We start from the raw sequence: 24982 nt of genomic DNA on the forward strand, positions 1-24982 counted from the left end.
AATGAGTGATTTGTAAACCAGGGTCAAACATTCTTCAGAGGAATTTCAGGGGGAAAAGTAAGATGAAGTCCTGTGGGGTGGGGGTGGGTGGCGGGGGGGGTTGTGATTGGGCGGGTGGGTGGGAGGTATCTGGCGGGAGGGACATTTGTGGGAGGAGGGGGAGGTGGGAGACTATTGGGGTAAAGGGAGATTGGGAAGGGGAGAGGGGGGTGAAAGGTTTATGTGAATTTTGTATTTGTACTGGTAAACCGTATTTCTGTTACTCTATTTTCTCCTTTGTTTATTTGTATGTTACCACTCCCTTGTTTTATTCCTGAAATAATAATAAAAAATGTATCACAAATGGCAGATGGTCACTTTTGTTGCAAGTAGTTAGTTTTTCTTGTCTCTGATCCAGGTAGAACCTGACAGCAGAGCGCTCACCTGAGTGGGGGAGCAGGGTAAATAAGGAGGTGACATCGAGGCAGGGGAGTGTGGTGGAGGCAGACATCCGAGGACGGGCTCATTGTGATGCATGGAATGAGATGAGGAATAGTAACAAACAATGAGCCCGTCCTCTGATTTCCTCTGGCCTCCACGTCAGTATCTGCAATATTGGGCACAGTTTCAGGGAAACTTCAGGAAAGAAATCTGGGGTATCTCGGATGTAAACAGGCATCTTTTGTACTATTGGTCTGAGAAAATAATTAATGTACTGTGAAATAGGCTCAGTCTCATCCAAATGGATGAGAGTTAACAATAAGTCAATCTGGGGGTGTCTGTTGGTTCTTTTGGATTTTGTGAGAGTGTAAATAACTGAACTTTTCAGGTCCCATCCTCCTTTGTTCTCTCCCCACACCTGGATGCTTTCCATGCCTCAACTGTGCTCAATGAGGTGCTCCTGTATGACCAAGACTGACCACTTCTCCCACCCACATGAAGGAAAAAGTTATCAAATTAAACAAGAGATCACATGCACTTCCCCCAATATCTACAGTACATTCTGATTCTCACCTGTCCATGTGGTCTCAAATGTGGATAAAAGCAGCAGACTGCTCAAACGGAGCATGAGCGCCACCTGGAGGCTAGGACAGCTGGTTTGATTGATTGATTGATTGATTGATTGAAAACTTTATTAGAAGATTTGCAGAAGTAGGTACATGAAAGTACATATTACATACAAGGTCAACTAACAGGATAAAAACCCAAGAAAGCCACTGGCTTATTTCAATTGGGGTCCTTGATTCTCAATTCATCGTTACATGTAAGACAGACAAAAAAAACTAGTACTATCTACAAGATAATACAGACAAATAACTAGTACTATCTACAAGATAAACATACATCCATCATGGGAAGAACAATACAACAAAACATAAGGTATGTACAGCGGGTAGGACAGGTGGGGACATACACCACAGGTGGGGGCGGGGGACAAAATACAAAGTATGTACAGTGGGTAGTTCGGGTCTTTTAATCTGGTCGAGTCTAAAGTGAGACACGACACAAAGTGCGACACACTGTGCTTCAGTCTGTTTGTCCTTGCGGCCATGGTCCTGTACCGCCTTTTCGAGGGCAGCCGGGCAAAGTGTTCGTACCCAGGGTGGGTTGGGTCTCTGGAGATCTTGGAGGCCTTCCTGAGACAGCGTGTTTTTGTACAGCTCTTCCAGAGAGGGGAGGGGGGCGCCGGTGATCTTCTGGGCTGTTCTCACGACTCTCTGTAGCGCATTTCTCTCCGCGGTTGTGCAGCTGGAGAACCAGTTGCAGATGCCGTAGGTGAGGATGCTCTCCACTGCGCCGCGGTAGAAGGCCACCAGTATCTCCTGCTTGTTGTGTTCCTTCCTGAGGACTCTCAGGAAGTAGAGCCGCTGTTGTGCCTTCTTGGTGGTGGCTACTGTGTTGTTCTTCCAGGACAGGTCATCCTGTATGTGCACCCCCAGGAATCGGAGGGTTGAGACTCTCTCCACGCTCTCTCCGTCGATGAGCAGGGGCTGGATCTCAGATTTTTTCCTCCTGAAGTCCACGATGATTTCCTGGGTCTTTGACTTGTTCAGCAGCAGGTTGTTAACCTTGCACAGCTTGCTCAGCTGCTCTACCTCATCCCTGTACGCCGCCTCGTCCCCCCCCGAGATGCAGCCCACCACGGTGGTGTCGTCTGCAAACTTTACGATGGAGTTGCTGGGGTGGACGGGGGTGAAGTCGTAGGTGTAGAGGTTGTAGAGGATGGGGCTTAGCACGCAGCCCTGGGGGGACCCAGTGCTGAGTCTGAGGGCTGTGGAGGTGTGGGAGCCCACCCGCACCCTATTTATTGAAATTGTATTTAATCCTACCCCTCAGCTGCTCTCAGCCCATCCCACCTCTCTCAGTATACTACCATCTCTTGGTTTCCTTGTGCCATATATTTTTCAATTGTGCATAATTCCTGAAACGTTCTAATCATACGTATTGGATCTTCACACTAAAGGGTTAGGGTTAGGGTTATCTCTCATGGACCAAATTAAGATTCAGAACTGTTTCCCTTCCTATAAATAACACACCTATTGTACAAGCCTCATATTACCATAACCCCATGTACAAGTTATTGGATATTATTTCTTGCTTTACATCCACTCTGTTTGTTTTACATGCTTTTATTTCCACCTCTGTTATTTATTTCGTGTTTCTCATGATTTGTATGGGTGTCTATGTCCTATTTACAGTTTTCTTTTACCACCAATAATAATGACTGAAGGCAGACAAACCAAATCTGTCAAATTGGTTAAAAAACAGAGTGTTAAGAGCAGTTCTTTCTCTCTTTTTATTCCTGTTGTGGGTCTGTGAGTATGCAGGCCATCTCTCTCTCTTGCTCTCTCTCTCTCTCTCTCTCTCTCTCTCTCTCTCTCTCTCTCTCTCTCTCTCTCTCTCACACACACACACACACACACACACACACATACTTACATTCATACATTCTCTTTTCCACACATTCACTTTTGAATGTTTGAATGCAAAACATTTCGCAAATGTTTTGCATTCCCTCATTTACTCCACCCCCTATCTGATTGCTTCTTAAGCCCCTATTGCTTCTTAAGACTGGTTAGACCCAGACAGCCATGGCAGTGGAGGGAGACTATGAGGAGCTGACTTCTTTCCTGGGAGAGTGGGGGCCATTTCAGCGCAGTGTGTTCCTGCTCCTCAGTCTGAGCACTGTGCCCAATGGCTACGCAGGGATGGCCATGGTCTTCCTGTCAGACACCCCGCCTCACCACTGCTCCCTGCCCTACCTCAACCACACAGGTGGCAATGCCAGCTTAGCACTGCCCAGCGAGCTCGCCCAGGGAGTCCTCAGGCAGAGCAGGTGTGCCCGCTACAGGTGGCACAACGGGACTGGGGCTGGGGAGGGGAGGTTTGAGAACCAGACCGAGAGATGTCTTGATGGCTGGGACTACAGCACAGAGCAGTATATCTCCACTCTAGTGACAGAGGTAAGAGTGCAGGGTTGCATCTCAGTAACTTAAATAAGGAGATAAATGTGATAGATGTCAGGACTGAAGCCTGCTAAGAAGCGCAGCTAGTATTAAAGGACTATATTATTCAATAGTGCCGGTTTAGCCCGGGAGCCAATGTTGTTACATATCATCACAGAAAACGGATACTGTCGATAGTCCAGTTTTTCTGGTCTAACCTGACAACATCACATGCTGATTTTAAATTCTCCCACTGCCATCCTGCATGTAGTCTGCTCCCGAAAGCAGTTAGGAAATGGAGATATTCAACGAAGATTCACAGAAAATGGCCACTAATGCCTGATATTCAAAAGTATTTTTGAAACAACCATAGAGAGAGAGGCTGTGCAAAAGAGCACTTAAAGAAATGACATGTAATTTCTGTGTGTGTGTTGCTCCTGTATGCTTCTCCTATAGTGGGACCTGGTGTGTGAAGACTCCCGGAAGGTCCCATTCAGCCTATCAGTGTATTTCTTTGGTGTTTTGACTGGCTCTTTTTTATCCGGTCAGATATCAGACAGGTAGGCTACACCTGTAGGGGTATGAGGACCGTCCAAATACTCCCAGAAAACTACTGTAGCCTACATGGGCTGTGGTTTCCTGGACACAGACAACCTATACTCCTATACTTGAACCATCCACAACAGAAATTATCTCGTGAAAGTAGTTTGATTTGGTCCAGGACTAGCCTAATCCATGTCCAGGAAATCGTATAATTGTATTATTGTAAGTCGCTCTGCAGAAACAGCGTCTGCTTTGACTAATGACTTAAATGTAAATGTTAGACTTTGTGATCTGTTGCTCCTCTTCCTTGGCAGGTTTGGGAGGAAGGTCACCCTCTTCATCACAATGGCGATACAGACCCTCTTCAGCCTCGTTCAGGTGTTCTCCGTCAGCTGGGGGATGTTTTGTATTCTCTTCTTCATAGTCGGCAATGGACAGATCTCCAACTACGTTGCCGCCTACCTTCTGGGTAGGACAGAAATAGAAATAGACTGAAGCTTAGCTTCTACCCCAGGGCCATTCAGGCCCTGAACACAGCAAAGACCTAGGTTCTAGGCCCTGGACAATCTAGACAATTTGATGGCAGCTACTAGATTGTAATCAAGTGCAATACTGAAACACAACTGTGAACATTTCAAACCTGCAAACTGCGTCACTTTAATGTGCAATAACACTATGTGCAATATGACAACCCTCGGGTACATAAGGTTCAGAGATAGGAAATGTTAGAATAGGTATAGCATAGCATAGAGTACAGCACAGTGTTTTATTTGTATAGTATAGTATAGTGGATAGTGTACATAGCCTTTATTTATGTAAACCAGCTCCTTTCCCTTCTTGTTTTTTAGTTTTCTTTCCTAGCACCAGGGGAGCCACCCCTCCCAAATTTCGTTGTTTGGTACCTGTACTAATACAATGAAAAATAGGAGTGGGACTGCCTCACTCAGGGACATTTTTATTTTATTTTTTTCCCCACTTTTTACGAGATAGATAATTTGATATTTTGAAAGTGTGATCGATGGTTTATTGTGTGATAACTTGATATTTAGAAAGTGTGAGATAAATAAAAAAGGTATGTCTATCAACTTGCATTGCCAATATCACAGTGGTGTGTTTGGCGCAGGGGTTATCTTATCCACGGCCCCACATTTGGGGCTAGAGTCGGGTCTATGTTTAATATAACAGATATAAAGAGCTTACCTTTATCAATAATGTTCATCGATATCGCAAACGATTAATTTGATTCCATTCTAAACGACCATATCGTTTTTTTCCTTGCCCAGTAAATACAGTGCGAGTCAGAAGCCCTTGTTTACAGCCACGTCACATAGCAAAACCGAGCATGCTTGGTTTCAACCCCCGAATTTCCATATAATTGGTCCTCGAAAGTCATTTTTCCCGCCTCTGCTCGATTCTATTGGCTCTGACGCTTCAAATGAGTGGTCAATCATGAAATTTGACCAATGGGTTTGGGAGAAAATCCAGTGGTTAAACGACGCGTCACGAAGCTGGTGTGAAAAGGAGGCAGTTGCGCAATAGGAGCGCGCAGGGGAGCCCTGCTGGACGGAAACAGTCTAAACAGTTGGATTTGGATGCAATTTATACCAATAGTGATATGTCAATGAAATATAATACATTTTACAGTCTTGATACATGGGAAAGTCTGATACACTGATGTCTGACTCATCAGACCCTGGAGTACGGATTCCTAGATGATTTGGGCTATAAGGTCAGGTTTCCAAGCTGATATTCACTCTAAAAGCTGTTTTAGGCGGAGATTGAATTTGAGATTGAATTTGAGATTTTTCACAATGTTCTAGCTCTATTTACTCTGACACAGTAACATATATTTGGATTCTGACACTTCTACAGTCACCCCACAGGTATCATTTGATACCAAGATCATTATGAAGGCCCTTGTGATTGTGGAGATATTCTATATTCACTGTGGGCATGTGATTTCGAGCAGAAAACCTGAAAAATAGCATCGATAAGAAAGCAGCCAGCTAGAGGTCCCGCTTCGATACTTGATTTAATTTATTTTTTTATTTTTTTTACATTTAACCGAAGCCTTCATGCAAATCGATTTACAATATATATATATATATATATATATATATATATATATATATATATATATATATCTGTCTAAGTGAATCATCTATCCATCAGTAATCATAAGAAAAAATAATCTATGCCAAATCCAGGGTCCAGTTAGAAGAACATAATTTACTACTCAGAAAGGCTTCAAACACCATTGTAATCGTGTCAGTTCTTGTAAATTAGCAGACACCATCATTTTATAGCCTACATACTTTTTTAGATGAGATTTTAGATTAGATTCAGACAACGAAATGCAGTAAAAAGTGTGTCAGAAGAGGGATTTGAACCAACGTCTTAAAATGACGAATTAATACTATGGCAGCGGTCAATACCAATATGCCATCGTGACAATATGACTGTATGTAGCCTGCTGCTGATATCACCACAGTAGTAAATATTAATTTATTAAAATATGAACATATAACAATAACTGGGGCTAGTATGACCTACGCATTTAATCGGTCAGGAGGGACAGTACAGGGGGGTAGTAGATGTCTCAGGAGGGACAGTACAGGGGGGTAGTAGATGTCTCAGGAGGGACAGTACAGGGGGTAGTAGATGTCTCAGGAGAAACAGTACAGGGGGGTAGATGTCTCAGGAGGGACAGTACAGGGGGGTAGTAGATGTCTCAGGAGGGACAGTACAGGGGGGTAGTAGATGTCTCAGGAGAAACAGTACAGGGGGGTAGTAGATGTCTCAGGAGGGACAGTACAGGGGGGTAGTAGATGTCTCAGGAGGGACAGTACAGGGGGGTAGTAGATGTCTCAGGAGGAAATCACTGCCTTATTCCCGATGGGTCTGAGACTGATGGCTGAATCTCAAAAGTCGGTATAAGTTATTTTACCACCCGGTATAAAGCAGGCACTAATCTTGCCCACAGCTCTCTCTCTCTCTCTCTCTCTCTCTCTCTCTCTCTCTCTCTCTCTCTCTCTCTCTCTCTCTCTCTCTCTCTCTCTCTCTCTCTCTCTTCTGTTCTCTCTCTCTTCTGTTCTCTCTCTCTCTTCTGTTCTCTCTCTCTCTTCTGTTCTCTCTCTCTTCTGTTACCGTGTAGACCTAATGAACTTATTCAGCATAGTCTTGTGTTTCTACTCCCTTCATAGCCAGTGTTATACTTCCCGTAGTGTGACTCTTACCGGGGTTAATAAAATCTATCTATCTGATGTTCATGTGTCACAGTATCCTGGGTGGAAGTGATAGAATCAATCACACTGTCACACAGCTACTTCTTTGAAAGAAAACCATTTATTGCTTTGAGTGAAAAGTACATCTTTGTTGTACTTCATACGTAGGTCTGTTGTACTTCATACGTAGGTCGGTTGTAGCAGACCTAGGAGTTGTTGTAACAGACCTAGGAGTTGTTGTAGCAGACCTAGGAGCTGTTGTAACAGACCTAGGAGCTGTTGTAGCAGACCTAGGAGCTGTTGTAGCAGACCTAGGAGCTGTTGTAGCAGACCTAGGAGCTGTTGTAGCAGACCTAGGAGCTGTTGTAGCAGACCTAGGAGCTGTTGTAGCAGACCTAGGAGCTGTTGTAGCAGACCTAGGTGCTGTTGTAACAGACCTAGGAGCTGTTGTAGCAGACCTAGGAGCTGTTGTAGCAGACCTAGGAGCTGTTGTAGCAGACCTAGGAGCTGTTGTAGCAGACCTAGGAGCAGACCTCGGAGCTGTTGTAGCAGACCTAGGAGCTGTTGTAGGCGCTGTTGTAGCAGACCGAGGAGCTGTTGTAGCAGACCGAGGAGCTGTTGTAGCAGACCTAGGAGCTGTTGTAGCAGACCGGGGAGCTGTTGTAGCAGACCGAGGAGCTGTTGTAGCAGACCTATTAGGAGCTGTTGTAACAGACCTAGGAGCTGTTGTAGCAGACCGAGGAGCTGTTGTAGCAGACCTATTGGGAGCTGTTGTAACAGACCTAGGAGCTTAGGCTATTTTTGCGACTGGTCACGTTATCTGTACATATGCAAAATAAAATATAATATAAACAACCACAACATACATCCTTTGGTGGCATACCTCTGCTGTTTCTACCTGACTGGAGACATTAGTGTACATCAACGACTTTAGATAGTGTAGCATAGTTACTCTTGATATTATATGATATTCTATATTAATGACACTCACAACTGTGTCAAATTTATTGAGGTAATGACCAGAAAGTACCCCTTGTTACAACATTGTTACCACATAAATTCGTAGTAAATACTGGCTGAACAAAGCTCTATAAAGGGTAACCCAATGGTCTTTCCTAGACACAGTGGTCAGATATAAGACAGTCCTTGTCCAGTTGCACGCATCTTCACATGTCAAGGAAATGTATTCGCCTTCTTGCTGTTACAGTTTTGAGAGACACATTTCAACTACTGTGTAGAGGTTAGTAGAGAGAGTGTATAGGAATCGACTTTTGAGATTCAGCCACATTTTGCGTTTCAAGCAGTGACAGGAAGTGGGAAGGGTCAGACTTCTCACCTCTGAGACAGGTATCTGCTTATCCTTCAGAATGTCAATCTCTCTCAGTATGTTATTGGTGTTGTCTTCCAGAGCTGCATTTATGACAGCAGTAACATCCTGTAGAAAGAGATTGGAGATTTAAAGGAGTGGTTTGTGTGGTTTTGAGACTACACATGAGTGGTTTGTGTACAAGTCTTCGAGTACTACAATAGCTAACTTGCATCTCGAAATCAAGTACCCAGACCACTGAGATAAGATCCCGACATGTCAAGTGAACAGGTCATAATAAATATTTGCTTGGAAATAATTTTATTGAAAATAATAAATAATAAATAATAACAATTTATAAAACAAGAAAAAAAATCAGACAATATATCATATTTATGAAATCTTAATAAACAAATACAGTAGCCTACAGACTCTAAAAGAAAAATTGGCCCCATCAACAGGACTCAGCCCCTTGGTCAGCAGCAGAAAGACCCGTGGTCATCATCTTATATACAGTGCATTGCTTATAGATGGCTATCATGTTATACAGTACATACCAGGGTTTTTCCTGGGTCAGAATGAGGGCTTGGTGGGTGATTTTGTGCGCGCACTACGCGTGCATTTTTTTTTTTGAGGGACCCCCAATTGTTGTATTTGTATTGTAAATTGTAATTATTAATAATAATTATTATTATTAATGTACCTGGTTATGTTACAGTAGAGAAACAAAAAACAGTTACCAAAACTGAGTATTTACTAGCTAAGATTGGCAAAAGATTGGCGTGGTGCAACCGAAATTAGTAAACAACTAGTTTGAAACTAACTAGTAACAACTAGGGGTTTAGTAACTACTAAATGCAGTAGTAATGACTTACGCCATATTGGTGCAACCCAGTCCAGTAGGCTACCAGATACGATGTTGTAATGTATGCACATATTTTGCTACCACGGTTGCCAGACGGAATTGACAATGTCAAGCCCAACCGGTCTAAAAGCTGCCGAATCCACCCGTCTAGTGTGACCAAAAGTAGCCCAATCTGGCAACACTGCTTGCTACGTTCTTGCAGCTCGCGTGAACACAGGTTCTTCCATCAGCGCTCGCCTGCCGCTTCGATTGCAGACTCAAGTTAACGCGCGTGCAGAAAGATGCCACGAAACTCATGTCCGGTAGCTTTCTTTCAAGGAATTTCAAAAATAAAAGTCCCGTAAAACAATTGTTATTTCTCGCCGTGAGAAATAGAGATGCGGCGTGAGAGCGTGAGAACTGGTTGAAATGCGTGAGTCTCACGGTGATTGCATGAGACTTGGCAGCTCTGGTCAAAGCATTAGAACGTAGAACGGACAGTAGATGTCTCAGGAGAAACAGTACAGGGGGGTAGTAGATGTCTCAGGAGGGACAGTACAGGGCGGTAGTAGATGTCTCAGGAGGGACAGTACAGGGGGGTAGTAGATGTCTCAGGAAAGACAGTACAGGGGGGTAGTAGATGTCTCAGGAGGGACAGTACAGGGGGGTAGTAGATGTCTCAGGAGAAACAGTACAGGGGGGTAGATGTCTCAGGAGGGACAGTACAGGGGGGTAGTAGATGTCTCAGGAGGGACAGTACAGGGGGGTAGTAGATGTCTCAGGAGAAACAGTACAGGGGGGTAGTAGATGTCTCAGGAGGGACAGTACAGGGGGGTAGTAGATGTCTCAGGAGGAAATCACAGCCTTATTCCCGATGGGTCTGAGACTGATGGCTGAATCTCAAAAGTCGGTATAAGTTATTTTACCACCCGGTATAAAGCAGGCACTAATATTGCCCACAGCTCTCTCTCTCTCTCTCTCTCTCTCTCTCTCTCTCTCTCTCTCTCTCTCTCTCTCTCTCTCTCTCTCTCTCTCTCTCTCTCTGTCGAGCTGTCTGTTTTCAAAACAACTCAGAATTGGACTCGACTTGAAGCCTATGGCAGGAGGAGATTTAATTGGCCATCACCATCACCAGTCCATCACCATCTGGCGCAACCCTAACAACCTACAACAAGGTTTGCAGCTCTGTCACACTGACATGATCATGTTGATATTTGGCTGCCAAACCTGCTCTCATCTTCTCCACAATCCTAAAAATGGAGACACTCATAAAAAGCATTAAAAAAATCGGTTTTAGGCTATTTTTGCGACTGGTCACGTTATCTGTACATATGCAAAATAAAATATAATATAAACAACCACAACATACATCCTTTGGTGGCATACCTCTGCTGTTTCTACCTGACTGGAGACATTAGTGTACATCAACGACTTTAGATAGTGTAGCATAGTTACTCTTGATATTATATGATATTCTATATTAATGACACTCACAACTGTGTCAAATTTATTGAGGTAATGACCAGAAAGTACCCTTTGTTACAACATTGTTACCACGTAAATTCGTAGTAAATACTGGCTGAACAAAGCTCTATAAAGGGTAACCCAATGGTCTTTCCTAGACACAGTGGTCAGATATAAGACAGTCCTTGTCCAGTTGCACGCATCTTCACATGTCAAGGAAATGTATTCGCCTTCTTGCTGTTACAGTTTTGAGAGACACATTTCAACTACTGTGTAGAGGTTAGTAGAGAGAGTGTATAGGAATCGACTTTTGAGATTCAGCCACATTTTGCGTTTCAAGCAGTGACAGGAAGTGGGAAGGGTCAGACTTCTCACCTCTGAGACAGGTATCTGCTTATCCTTCAGAATGTCAATCTCTCTCAGTATGTTATTGATGTTGTCTTCCAGAGCTGCATTTATGACAGCAGTAACATCCTGTAGAAAGAGATTGGAGATTTAAAGGAGTGGTTTGTGTGGTTTTGAGACTACACATCAGTGGTTTGTGTACAAGTCTTCGAGTACTACAATAGCTAACTTGCATCTCGAAATCAAGTACCCAGACCACTGAGATAAGATCCCGACATGTCAAGTGAACAGGTCATAATAAATATTTGCTTGGACACAACAATAGTTTTTATTTGCCTACTTTCTGTAAAGAGTTACGATTTGACAACAAAGTGGCCGTACCTTTATATGTTGTATGTAACATACAATGAACATTTTATGTGTAGCTCTTTTGACACACCTTTATGGCAGAGAACCAATATATCACACAAATGAAGACAAAAAGTTAAGAGGTAGATGGCAAAGGGAGGAATGTTCTACCCTCATCTATTTTCTCTACCACATGAACCAGGAAAACCTGGAGGGCCCAGCGATACACTACAATTATGCCTTATGCTGTACAAACTTAAGTAATGGTTTAACAGATGCCCTGCGTCACTTAGAAAAATGGCACAATGCATGGGATGAAGTAGACGATAGCATATGGCCCCCAAATTAAATTATGTATTTTCTAGGTTCAGCGCAAGCAGTAGGTGCAATTAGCAGCACAGCAGCTGAAACATTAAAGCTGACAGCGGAGCAAGAGAGAGAACTCCAAGTTAGGATTCTCAGTTACTTCAGATTTGTATATAAAGCCTGGTACACACATAAAGGTAATCTGGACGATTTTGGCCCGATTTCTCCCCTTCTGACCAAGGACAGCAAACGCCTGATTATCGGATGGCTCTAAAGATTATCCTACAAGATTATCCTGTTGTGTGAGGTGTGTTAAGAGTCAATTTCTCCTGACAATCTGCTCGGAAAATGGTCGGGCCGACGATCTTAAATATTAAACGTGTTCAATATTTACGATCAAAAGTCCTCTTGTGTGTGGGCAACTCCCGAGTCCCAACAACTCTCGAGCAGGGTTGCCAGATGGGCAGTTTTTTTGGTGGAATTAGCGGTTTTTAGACTGTGGTTAGGCTGGAAAGTGTCAATCCCATCTGGCAACCCTGCTCCCGAGTCCGATTGTGACGTGGATGGAATGTAGCCAATCAAGAAGCGAGCTGACTTCTTTCGAGATTTTCGAGATTTCTGGCTTGAGTGACGAGACTCTACTGTCGTAGGACAGATCTTTATGTATGTTGTGTGCTGTATTGAATTTGAGAATATCGGAACACACCACACACAATACGATCAAAACTGTTCAATCCATGATTTTTTATCTTCGTGGGGTCTCTCTCAGATTTAGAAAATCTTTATGTGTGTACCAGGCTTTAGGCAAGACCTGATTAACAAAACGAGAAGATTTCTACTACAGATTTCATATTACAGCTGTGTTTAGTGCTATTCAATGCAAGATAGACACACTGGCTGGCTGAGGTCTGACTGAGGTCTTAAAACAGCTGTTATTTCATCATTCATTCATTAGGCTACAATTGAATATGCTTTATAGGTTTTAGGTCAAACATGGCCAATAATCACAACATTCTCAATAAAGCTCAAACATTACAAATAATGTATACTGTATACCACTCCCCCTGGATTTGGATAAATATTACTTGACTTAATTACAACTGTTTCACCTTTCTATAACCAAAACACCAATAACTTAAGATAAGATCAAGCCTACAGACACCAAATGCATTAATGTTAATGTGTTTAATAATCGTGTAGCATAATATTTCTCATACTTTTCCATCTAAGCTGGATCTTCGTACACTCTACATTCTGATAGTTTTTTCTTTATTTTTTTCTTCCCTCGCTCGCCTCACTTTTCTGACAATTAAATCTGTTAAACAATGAATGAAGTTTGCTTTACCGTTTCCTTGGAAGGCAGGGTGACGACAAACGTGCTGGGGTACAAGTACCAAACGCCTGAGAGCCAGAGGGAGAAGGGAGAATCAGAGAATCGAAAATAGGACTGAATACGTTATCAAGTGGTATGCTCCACTATCCTCAACAAATCTGCAACATGCTCCATGCTGTCGGTTGATTGAAACAACACCCAAGCTGCTAGTGACAAAGCTACAATGTCTGTCTCTGAAATTCATGATATTAGCTTGCCATGTTAACTGGTGAAATAAATTATTGGTAGGGATGGGAATCGAGAACTGGTTCCAGTTGAGAACCGGTTTCAAATTGTTCGATCAATCGGAATCGTACGCCTCCAAGGATATCGATTCCTTTTATTGATGCTGCCATATTTTTCTTACAGTTTTGCGTTGCAAAAACTAATGAGTCATGACGTCAAACTCTGTAATAATCACAATACTATAACCGTGATTTATAGAAACTTCTCTTTTAATAACGTCCATGGAAAGAGGGCAATCAGATATGCAAATTGAAATTAAACAACGTGGAAATCTGTTGCTAGCAGCACAATCGCGGGTCTGCAGTTTAAACACATTTTTTATTCATTTGTTTGTCAAGTCTATTTATGTCTTGGAAATGTCTTTAGGATAACCTAACCCTACATGTTAATGATGTGGTAGGTCAGGTGGTCAGAACATATGTACTTCAAAAGGCACAAAAAATCTTTTGTGGAAAATGTACTAATAGGGCCAAAGAGGTCACATCATATATATCACTGTGAATAGCTTGCTGGTGGGCTAGTAACACCACACAAGTAGGACTTATGAATCTAGAATGAAATGGATGTGAAGTGACACTCACCGAAAGTCAAGAGGAGAAGAAGCAGGATGGCCTTCCTCACATCAATGTTGAACAATGCACCAGCTACACAGGGAGAGAGAAAAAGGCTAATGTCAACAAACAAACAAGTAATGCTAACAAATGATCTACAGGAGAGAGATAATGCGAATTGTTAAGTATACATTACTTGATTAAACACATGCACGCACGCACGCAAACACACACACACACACACACATGCACAGACACACATACACACACACGACCAACATGCGCATACACACCGCAACGCAACACATCTGCATACACACCACAACATGCACATGCACACTGCAATAAACACGCACGTACACACACACACACACACACACACACACACACACACACACACACACACACACGTACACGTACACACACACGCACACACAAACAATGGGATCAACGTTTGCGGAAGTGTTTGTGAAATGGTTTGCGGAAGCAAGATTTTGTGCTAATTGTAAGATTGTTGGTAAAAACAGACATTGTACATTTGTTTAATTATTATAATTTTTAAAAAATATATTTTGGGTGTATTCAGCAATGGCATGTTCAGGTCAGAAAGAGGCATACAAATGAAAAAAGATCCATCCATCTATCCATCCATCCATCCATCCATCCATCCATCATTTACCATAAGAGCGGATCACATCCATTGTGCCCCTCTGTGTTGCTGCCTGAGATAAGGAAGTACAAAAAACTGTGGGCCAATGTCCTGTGTACGAATACTCATACTGCCTACCATTAAGTAGGCATTTTGTGTATGCAGGAATAAGAAAGTTCTGAAAGTATGCACAATTCAGTCTAAACTAATTTAAACTAAATTCAATGTGTCACTGTACTTACCACAGCTGGCAGTGGTAGTCCTGGCACTCTGGGAGCCATCAGAGGAAGAGTCCCCAGAGGTGTCAGTGCTACTCTGGCTTACCTGACTGGAGAGGCCCTCACTGGACGTGTGCAGGCTTGGGGGAGGAATACTCACCCTGGGGGGCACGGCTGGGGCCAGACTCACCCTGGGGGGCACGGCCGGGGCTGGGGCCAGAACAGTAGCAGGTGCTGGGGAAGCTGCCTTATGCGCACCTGTTCTCCTCTTATTGTATCTAAAGAGAGAGAGAGAGAGAGAGAGAGAGAGAGAGAGAGAGAGAGAGAGAGAGAGAGAGAGAGAGGGAGAGAGAGTGGATGGGGGGACAGAGAACATTAGTACACAAGGATTTGCATACCTTGCTAATGCCTCTACATCAAGTGTGACTTGATGGCTTGCCCCTTCCATGTAGTCAAGCAGAATTTTGCACCAAGAGACGACCAAAATTGTTCACTCCCAACTCAATACTTCAAATAAGACAATTCTAGGTGCGTTTTATTTTTATTTTTAAGTAAAGAATGCTGTGTTCGTAAATTTGCTCAGAGTGGTTCAACGTCATAGAGCGACCAAGTAATTTGCTTGGACTAGTCATAGGGTCTTGCTCTTGTTCTTGGTCTTGAGGGCAAACTTGAAGAGGTTTGACACAAATCAACATTTTGTTTCCACTCACATAATAGCCTTCTCACAATATGCTTTTGATGCAGATGGGTTGGCTGTCAAGCAATGATTCGTTGGTATTACACATGGTTATTTCTCCATTGTGTCAACAGTCCAGATGGAAAGGCATAGTTGTGGCGCCATTAATTGTACTCTTTATCTTAGACAGTTCCAAAAAGGTTTTGTAGGTCTGCACATCCAGTTGTCCTGGTCTTCAACATGAGATGGTTCAGTAGTGACTTTGACATAGTCTAAAAAGATCCAACAGCTTAGTGAGATCCAGACGAAAAACCAAATGGTTCAGACCTCTTTTCCTCCGACATGACTATGACCTTTCTAACTATGGTTAAACACTATATTAATGTGTTTGACTGTTTTATTACGGTTGTAAGTACAATGTAAAACATATTGTCATTACTCCTTTGCCACATTGTAATTACAGCAGTGTAACAACAAGTAATAACAGTATTTGTTACACTGTACTTAGATGTTATAACGTGGTAAATAAACACAATAAAAACTGTTGTTTTTGAACTAAATCCCAAAGTCAGAATTTGAACCGTGACCTTTGGGTAACACTATATTACAGAGTTTGAATGACTGTGTAATAACTATTGTAAGTGCAATGTAACATGTTATCATTACTCTTTACACTATACTTACAACGGTGTAACCATGAGTAATAATACTATTGTCATTACTCCTTTGCTACACTGTACTTACAGCAGTGTAGCAACAAGTAATAACGGTATTTGTTACACTGTACTTAGATGTTATAATGCGGTAAATAAACACATGTCAAACCAAACTGCTGTTTTTGAACTAAATCCCAAAGTCAGAATTTGACTCGTGACCTTTCTAAGTTGGGGTAACACTATATTACAGTGGTTGAATGACCGTGTACTGTAATTACTATTGTAAGTGCAATGTAACACGTTATCATTACTCTTTTACTACACTATACTTACAACAGTGTAACAATGAGTAATTACAGTTTTACAGTTACAGCCAGTGAGTTTACAGTTACAGCCAGTGAGTTTACAGTTACTGTGTTACAGTTACAGCCAGTGAGTTTACAGTTACAGCCAGTGAGTTTACAGTTGCAGTGTTACAGCTACAGCCAGTGAGTTTACAGTTAGTTACAGTTACAGACACTGAGTTTACAGTTACAGTGTAACTGTTAAGGGCTCTGCACACAGCGTGCGATTTCTGTTGCGCGTCAACGTTCCATTTTGAAGTTTGAATGGAAGTCTATGAGAACATCGCATTTACCCACACACGGCCCCGATTTTAATCGCACGGCGAACATTCGATTCCATTCATTTTGAATGGGACAAAGCACACGGCGTGCGAGTTTTGTCGCACTGTCAAATGAATGGAATCGAATGTTCGCCGTGCGATTAAAATCGGGGCCGTGTGTGGGTAAATGCGATGTTCTCATAGACTTCCATTCAAACTTCAAAATGGAACGTTGACGCACAACAGAAATCGCACGCTGTGTGCAGAGCCCTTTACAGTCAGTGAGTTTACATTTACAGTGTTACAGTTACAGCTAGTGAGTTTACAGTTACAGTGTTACAGTTACAGCCATTGAGTTCACAGTTGGTGATACAACTGAAAGTTGTAAAGCTAATTAGTGGCGGCGACATCATGCGACTCAAAATGTCACATTTTAATTTAATATAAAATATTTCTGTTTGTTTAATTATATGTGTCCTATGGAGTTCAGATAGTGCACGTTGTATGGTGCCAGTAAAGAGCAAGCAACATTGGCTAAGACGCCGCTTTAGATTCAAAATTAGACCTCGCTTTCGACTCATTCCATCAATGTCACTAAAGAAAAATCCAGACTTATTTTTGATAAGTCTCGCAAAATCAATTTATTGTAAGTGCAATGTAACACATTATTATTACTCTTTTACTACACTATACTTACAACAGTTTAACAGTGAGAAATAATACTATTGTCATTACTCATTTGTTAAACTTTACTTACAGCAGGGTAGCAACAACTAGCCTATTAATAACAGTATTTGTTACACTGTACGTACATGTTATAATGCGGTAAATAAACAATTTACAAATATAACAAATAAACAACAGAAAAACACCCCACATATAGGCCTACCCAACATGCTATTTAACCATGAGTACAGTATGCTACCTAACCATCCTGTTCACCAGACTGGCAGCATTACATTTAATTGGCACTTACTGTACTGTTCTTGGTACTTGCCAAGTTCTTACCTGATCACAGTGATCGGCTAAATCAGTGCAGTGTTCTATACCTCTACCTCAATCAGTTCAGTTGAGAAGATCAGTGAAGATTCTCCCTTCTTATTCATTCAGCAGATTACTGTCTCTGCTTCTCCGACTAAAAACATGTGGAAGAAAATGTATTAAATGCCATTCTGGTGCAGACCAGTGAGGAATAATGCCCATACAGTGCTCCATAGCTCAAAATTGTAATTTTACAGGATAAAATGAATATAATAGAAAAACAAATAGATAAATAAACATTCAAACCAATAGAATAATGACAACATTGATTAGGATATGTTGTAAAACATGTAAAAGTACCACATTGATAATTTGCCTAATTAAATAATGTTTATTACTCAGAATAATGGAAATAGCTGCAATTCATGGTCTTGAGTTTGGCTACAAATGATTTAAACTGGACGGAGTCGCCAGACTATCTTTTTTTAACTTACCGAATGAAGACGACTCTGTCTGCGAGCCAGATGTCCAGATTGCCATTGTCCGGCTGTAATTACTTGATATCACAGGGGACTTTCACCAAATCTCACTGTTCCGTTTTAGTTGACCGTCTTAACCATAGGTCTCACCGCTTTCCAGCAGTAAAGTAACTGAGGATTTGTACAATTATTCAATTGTTGTTTTAACGTTCTGTCAAAAAAACGTCATAGATCAACTGTTTCCATGGAGCCGCCGTGCTGATGCCGTGCGTAATAATGAGTCACGCGCACCAATTTAGTTGATAAGTTGAAAGTCATGGTGAATTTCCAGCCATTCAAGAGCAATATACAAGAGTAGGAAGTGCCTATATTATTCATTTGTCACCAAATCACCAATCAGCCTACCCATGCACCATTTCTGGTCCTAGCTGAAGAGAATGTCATTACTTTGTTGTCACAACTTTCACATTACCCAGTAAGCACCGAGTCTTACTCTAAAATCACTGCCAGATAAACATTATTTTCCAACAAAACATTTTTTATTATAAAAAAAAGTACATATGAATGAATGAATGAATGGTCTTTATTGTCATTAACACAGTACAGGTACCATACAACGACATTTGGGAGGGGGGGCTCCCCTGGTGCTAGGAAAAAAAATGTATAGGCCTACTAAAAACAAGAAGGGAAAAGAGCTGGTTTACATAAATAAAGGCTATATCCACTATCCACTATACTATACTATACAAATAAAACACTGTGCTGTACTCTATGCTATGCTATAAATATCCTAACATTTCCTATCTCTGAACCTTATGTGCACGAGGGTTGTCACACACAGTATTATTGCACATTCATTTAAAGTGTCATTTGAAATGTTAGTAAATATGCTACGTTACGCTGTCTGCATGTTTCTCCCGCTATCTGAGTCGCAGCACGCACTTGCCTCAAGAAAATTCCGGTGCAGGTTAAGCGGCAGCAAGCAGCTGGAGCTATGCCTGGCAAATGTACATTTCAGGATGTGTGGCTCACTAAAGACATTTACAAGCAATGGATTTTCGGGTGCGCCGTCACCATAATGTAGGGTGCCTGCCCACCCACTGGTAATAGAACGTGCGAAAACGGGCTTCTGCCAGGGTTGCTCGACTTAATCACCATTTAAAAATACATTTTGGGAAGATTTTGTCTTACATGTGTCAACAATGCATGTCCCATATGTATTATAGTTAATGTTTGTGTTGCTGCGCTCTGTGTAGAGCGCGTTATAGGTGATACAACCATCCAACCTATATTGTAGGCTAGTCTGCTAAGTTTTGCTACGTTTCCGTGCGTACTATGAAATCTAATCCTGCCGGCGCCACTGGATCCTACTATAAGAGCCATTTATGAACAGCACACACACATCTGGCAGAGGTACTGAAGGAGGTAGTGTCAGAATGGAAGTTGGAGAGGCCAGGAAGCACAATTCCAGACACAACAGACAATGCTAGAAATATTGTCAATGAAATCAGTGAAGCTGGACTGGGCCCCCAAATTGGATGTTTGCACACAAAATAAATTTAGCAGCACAAAAAGCAACAGGAATCAACCAGGTGTCCAGGGTGCTAGGCGGTCATAAATGTTGTGTCTTTCTTCCACCATAGCACAACAGCTGCACATATTGCAGAGAAAATACAATGAATATCAATACAAGCTGGCATGTCCTAATTGAATGAATTGATTTAATTGAATTGAATTGAATGGTCTTTATTGTCATTGATATAGTACAGGTACCAAACAACGACATTTGGGAGGGGGGGCTCCCCTGGTGCTAGGAAAAAAAAAAACTAAAAACAAGAAGGGAAAAGAGCTGGTTTACATAAATAAAGGCTATGTACACTATCCACTATACTATACTATACAAATAAAACACTGTGCTGTACTCTATGCTATGCTATACCTATTCTAACATTTCCTATCTCTGAACCTTATGTACCAGAGGGTTGTCATATTGCACATAGTGTTATTGCACATTCATTTAAAGTGTCGCAGTTTGCAGGTTTGAAATGTACACAGTTGTGTTTCAGTATTACACTTGATTTCAATCTAGTAGCTGCCATCAATTTGTCTAGATTGTCCAGGGCCTAGAACCTAGGTCTTTGCTGTGTTCAGGGCCTGAATGGCCCTGGGGTAGAAGCTGAGCTTCAGTCTGTTTGTCCTTGCGAACATGGTCCTGAACCGCCTGTTCGAGGGCAGCCGAGCAAAGTGTTCGTACCCAGGGTGGGATGGGTCTCTGGAGATCTTGGAGGCCTTCCTGAGGCAGCGTGTGTTGTACAGCTCTTCCAGAGAGGGGAGGGGGGCGCCGGTGATCTTCTGGGCCGATCTCACGGCTCTCTGTAGCGCATTCCTCTCTGCGGCTGTGCAGCTGGAGAACCAGATGCAGATGCAGTAGGTGAGGATGCTCTCCACTGCGCAGCGGTAGAAGGCCACCAGCATCTCCTGTCCGATGTGGTCTTTCCTGAGGACTCTCAGGAAGAAGAGCCGCTGTTGTGCCTTCTTGATGATGGCTGCTGTGTTGTTCTTCCAGGACAGGTCATCCTGTATGTGCACCCCCAGGAATCGGAGGGTTGAGACTCTCTCCACGCTCCCCCCATCGACGAGCAGGGGCTGGACCTCAGATTTTTTCCTCCTGAAGTCCACGATGATTTCCTGGGTCTTTGACTGGTTCAGCAGCAGGTTGTTAACCTTGTACAGCTTGCTCAGCTGCTCTACCTCATCCCTGTACGCCGCCTCGTCCCCCCCCGAGATGCAGCCCACCACGGTGGTGTCGTCTGCAAACTTTACGATGGAGTTGCTGGGGTGGACGGGGGTGAAGTCGTAGGTGTAGAGGTTGTAGAGGATGGGGCTTAGCACGCAGCCCTGGGGGGACCCAGTGCTGAGTCTGAGGGCTGTGGAGGTGTGGGAGCCCACCCGCACTCTCTGGGGGCGGTCAGACAGGAAGTCCTTGATCCATGCACATATAGAGTGTGATAGTCCCAGGTCTAGTAGTTTGGTCACTAGCCTGTCTGGAAGGATGGTGTTGAAGGCAGAGCTGAAGTCCACAAAGAGCAGTCTCGCGTAGCTGTTACCCCTCTCCAGGTGGGATAGAGTGGAGTGGAGAGTCGTCGCGATGGCGTCCTCTGTGGACCTGTGGGCTCTGTAGGCGAACTGGTATGGATCCAGGTTGGGCGGGAGGCGTGTGACTATGTGGGCCCGGACTAGTTTCTCGAAGCACTTCATGATGATTGGTGTGAGTGCCACCGGGCGGTAGTCGTTTAGGCAGCTCACCGTGCTTTTCTTCGGGACTGGGATGATAGTTGAGGTTTTCAGGCAGGGTGGGATGGTGGCCTGGGATGTTAAAGTTGTTAAAGTTTAAGATGTTAAAGTTGTATTTATACTTTCTACCTTTTTGTACATAATATAGTGATATGATTGGAACATGTACGTTTTTTTTAAATATTGGTCATTAATTATGTTAATTTATAGAACAGATGATATTTAATCAATATGTTTGTTAGAAAAATGAAATAGTGTACATAATACAGCTGAATATCCACCCCTTCATCTGTCAGTGGATCACTGACTTCCTCAGCAACAGAAGGCAGGATGTCAGGATGGGAGATTGAAAACAGGTGATTCAATGATGCCACAACAAGCCATGCAATGGGGTCTACTTCTCTACACTTTAGCAGGTAAGTGTCTAGTAACTGCATTTGATCCTAATAAAATGTTGCTGTACCTCATGTCTTCCATCTATCGCCCCTCCACCACTACTGCTGCACCAGTCAGTCCCCCACCACCTTGGTTATGTTCTGTATGCTTTCACTGCCTCTGCAAATAAATCCTGCTGGATGTATAATTGCCTTAAATGTGTAATTTGTTAATTCTATTTTTTTATTGTTTTATTTTGCCTCTTATATTTTGATATTATATTCTGTCTTATACGCACCCTAAATGGAGACCTCCCGTGTGAAAGTAACTCTCACGGTTGTACTTGTATAACTGGAGTGACAAACATCTTGTAAAGCATCATGATATGGACATTTCCACAGGAGTTGTGCTACCACAAGGCCTCCCACTGGAACTGGGTAAGAATACAACATTAAAGACTGTTACTGGCATGTTCAGTTAGATTGTACATTACATAAAGCATGTCTGACTATTGTAACCTTCTGAGATGTGTCTTTTTTTGAATTGTCAACTGACTCAAGAACATTGTGAATGATATCATGCTAGAGCCCCTCTAGGACTTAATGTGGACTCTCAGTGCACATAGGGATCACAATTCATGACTTCTCTTCTGTGTTTCACTCCAGAAAACGTAGCTTTGAAAGGATTGGCTGTTCAGTCATCATCTCGTCATAATGGTGCTGCTGCCAAGGCCATTGATGGGAACAAAAACAAAGACTTTCACAAAGGATCCTGCACCCACTCTCTGGAGGAGGCCAACCCCTGGTGGAGAGTGGACCTGCTGGATGTGTACAACGTCGCTACTGTGACCATCACCAATAGAGGAGACTGCTGTGCTGACAGGCTTAAAGGTGCTGAGATTCGTATTGGTACCTCACTGGTCAACAACAAGAATCCCAGGTGAGTCATGCAGCATTTCCTCCGGCTAAATGCAGAAGACTTCACCTATCTGAAGACGTCTTTTGTTCTTATCCATGCCAGTGCATTTTTATGGGTTTGCTACGTTGTTGAACTGACATTGACCTTTATCCTCTCGGTCTCTCTCAGGTGTGCTCACATCCAGGACATCACAGCAGAAAACACCTACACCTTCAACTGTGCCAACCGGTTTGGTCGCTATGTCAGTGTGGTCATCCCTGACAGGACCGAATTCCTTACTCTGTGTGAAGTGGAAGTATTTGGCACTTTGGAAATTCGTCCTCCAGGTAACATTAACTAGATGTTAAGTCATACTCTACTTACAAAAGAAAGAGCAGCAATTATTTCTAAGGTCCTCATACAAAGCGCTTTTTAAAACCAAATATTTTCAGAACAATGGGAATGTATTTCTCTTATCTGCCAATCGTTTCAAGCATGTTGTGAATATCATGCTAGAGTCCCTCTAGGACTTAATGTGGACTCTCAGTGCACAGCTCAGGGGAGGCTGTGGCGCAGGAGGTAGAGCTGCCTTCTAATGATCGCAAGGTTGGTAGATCGGCGGTTCGAGTCCCGGCCGGCCACATGTCGAAGTGTCCTTGGGCAAGACATTGAACCCCAAATTGCTCCCAGTGAGCGGGCCGGTGCCTTGCATGGTAGCTTGCCGACATTGGTGTGTGAATGAGAGGCTGTTGTAAAGCGCTTTGGATAAAGGTGCTGTATAAGTGCAGTCCATTTACCATGTAGTGCACATAAGGTTCACAATTCATGATTTCTCTTCTGTTTTTCACTCCAGTGAACGTGGCTTTGAAAGGACTGGCTGTTCAGTCATCACAGAGTCATCGTGGGTCTCCTCTCAGGGCCATTGATGGGAACAGAAACACAGACTATCGTCAAAAGTCCTGCACCCACACACGGAAGGAGGCCAACCCCTGGTGGAGATTGGACCTGCTGGATGTGTACTGTTACAAGGGGGGTCAGCGAAGAGGACTCCCCATCGCCCCTACTGGTCGAAGAGCGACAGTGCTCCAGCCCTGGACTAATTATCGAATGATTGTTGTCACCTGTGAGTGTTTGTCAGTGTATTTAGGTGTGTCCCATTTCCTTGTTCCCTTGTCAGTCGATCACTTGTGTTACACCGTATGGAATGCTTCAGAACCCTGTGTATGTATTACCACTTCACGTATCCGTTACCCGGAACGTAATTTGAACTTTGACTTTGTTTGCTGGTTTGCAACCGTGTACCGCCTTTGGAGCCCTTTGCTCAATCTTTAGTTTTCGTGCACTTTATTATTGACCGCAGTGCCTGAGTTATTATTACCTACGTGTTGAGCCCTACTGCTCCCCTTTTTGTTGTCCGGCTAAGAGTTTATGTTTGTACCTATGAATCATACGTCTCAGTAAAGAGAATCTTTATTTTATTACATCTCCGTCTCATTCTTTACTTACACCGCACCTGGATCCGACATTATTGTGTACACCCAGAACCTATTGAGAAACATAACAGAACCTATTGAGAAACATAACAGATCGACTGACCACTATGGATCCAGCGGATGCAATACACCTTCGCACCGTACTGGCCACCCAAGGTGCCATGCTGACCCAGCATGAACGTCTCCTCCGGGAGATGAGTGAACATCTCAGCCAGCTGTCCCTCACCGTCTCGAGCCTGGTGGACCGCCAGGACAACGCGGAACGGGTCGCCGCCGCAGCCAACGCCGCAGCAGTCCCACCTCCACTACTGGTCCCTACACCTCCGCCTACACCTCGTGAGCCTCGCCTTCCACCTCCAGAGAGGTACGACGGACGTCCAGAGGGCTGCCGAGAGTTCACCACACAGTGCACCTTAGTCTTCAACCTACAGCCGACCTCCTTTCCCACCGAGCAGTCCCGGGTGGCCTATATCACCACTCTGCTAACGGGACGTGCCCTGTCCTGGGCGACGGCAGAGTGGGAGAGGGGGACGGCGATATGTGCCAGTTCCCAGCTCTTCATAGCAGAGCTGCGGAAAGTCTTTGATCACACCCGGGTACTCTCTACCTACGAGGCAGGCAGGAGACTCACCGCCTGTCGACAGGGTCATCGCACGGTGGCGGACTATTCCGTGGAGTTCCGCACC

The 24982-nt window shown here is 43.3% G+C and overlaps 1 protein-coding gene across 1 annotated transcript; it reads left to right on the forward strand.

Moving 5' to 3' along the window:
• Nucleotides 1-3071: 3071 nt before the first annotated feature.
• On the forward strand, nucleotides 3072-23164 carry LOC308153915 (solute carrier family 22 member 4-like; the record flags this gene model as incomplete). Its single annotated transcript, XM_080527099.1, has 5 exons — nucleotides 3072-3443; nucleotides 3882-3985; nucleotides 4283-4437; nucleotides 22572-22710; nucleotides 22993-23164. The coding sequence occupies 5 exons, from the start codon at nucleotides 3072-3074 to the stop codon at nucleotides 23162-23164; spliced, it is 942 nt and encodes a 313-aa protein (XP_080383225.1).
• Nucleotides 23165-24982: the final 1818 nt, after the last annotated feature.

This window comes from Nansenia antarctica (genome assembly GCF_963989245.1).
Source record: "Nansenia antarctica genome assembly, chromosome: 3".
NCBI classification, from domain to species: domain Eukaryota; kingdom Metazoa; phylum Chordata; class Actinopteri; order Argentiniformes; family Microstomatidae; genus Nansenia; species Nansenia antarctica.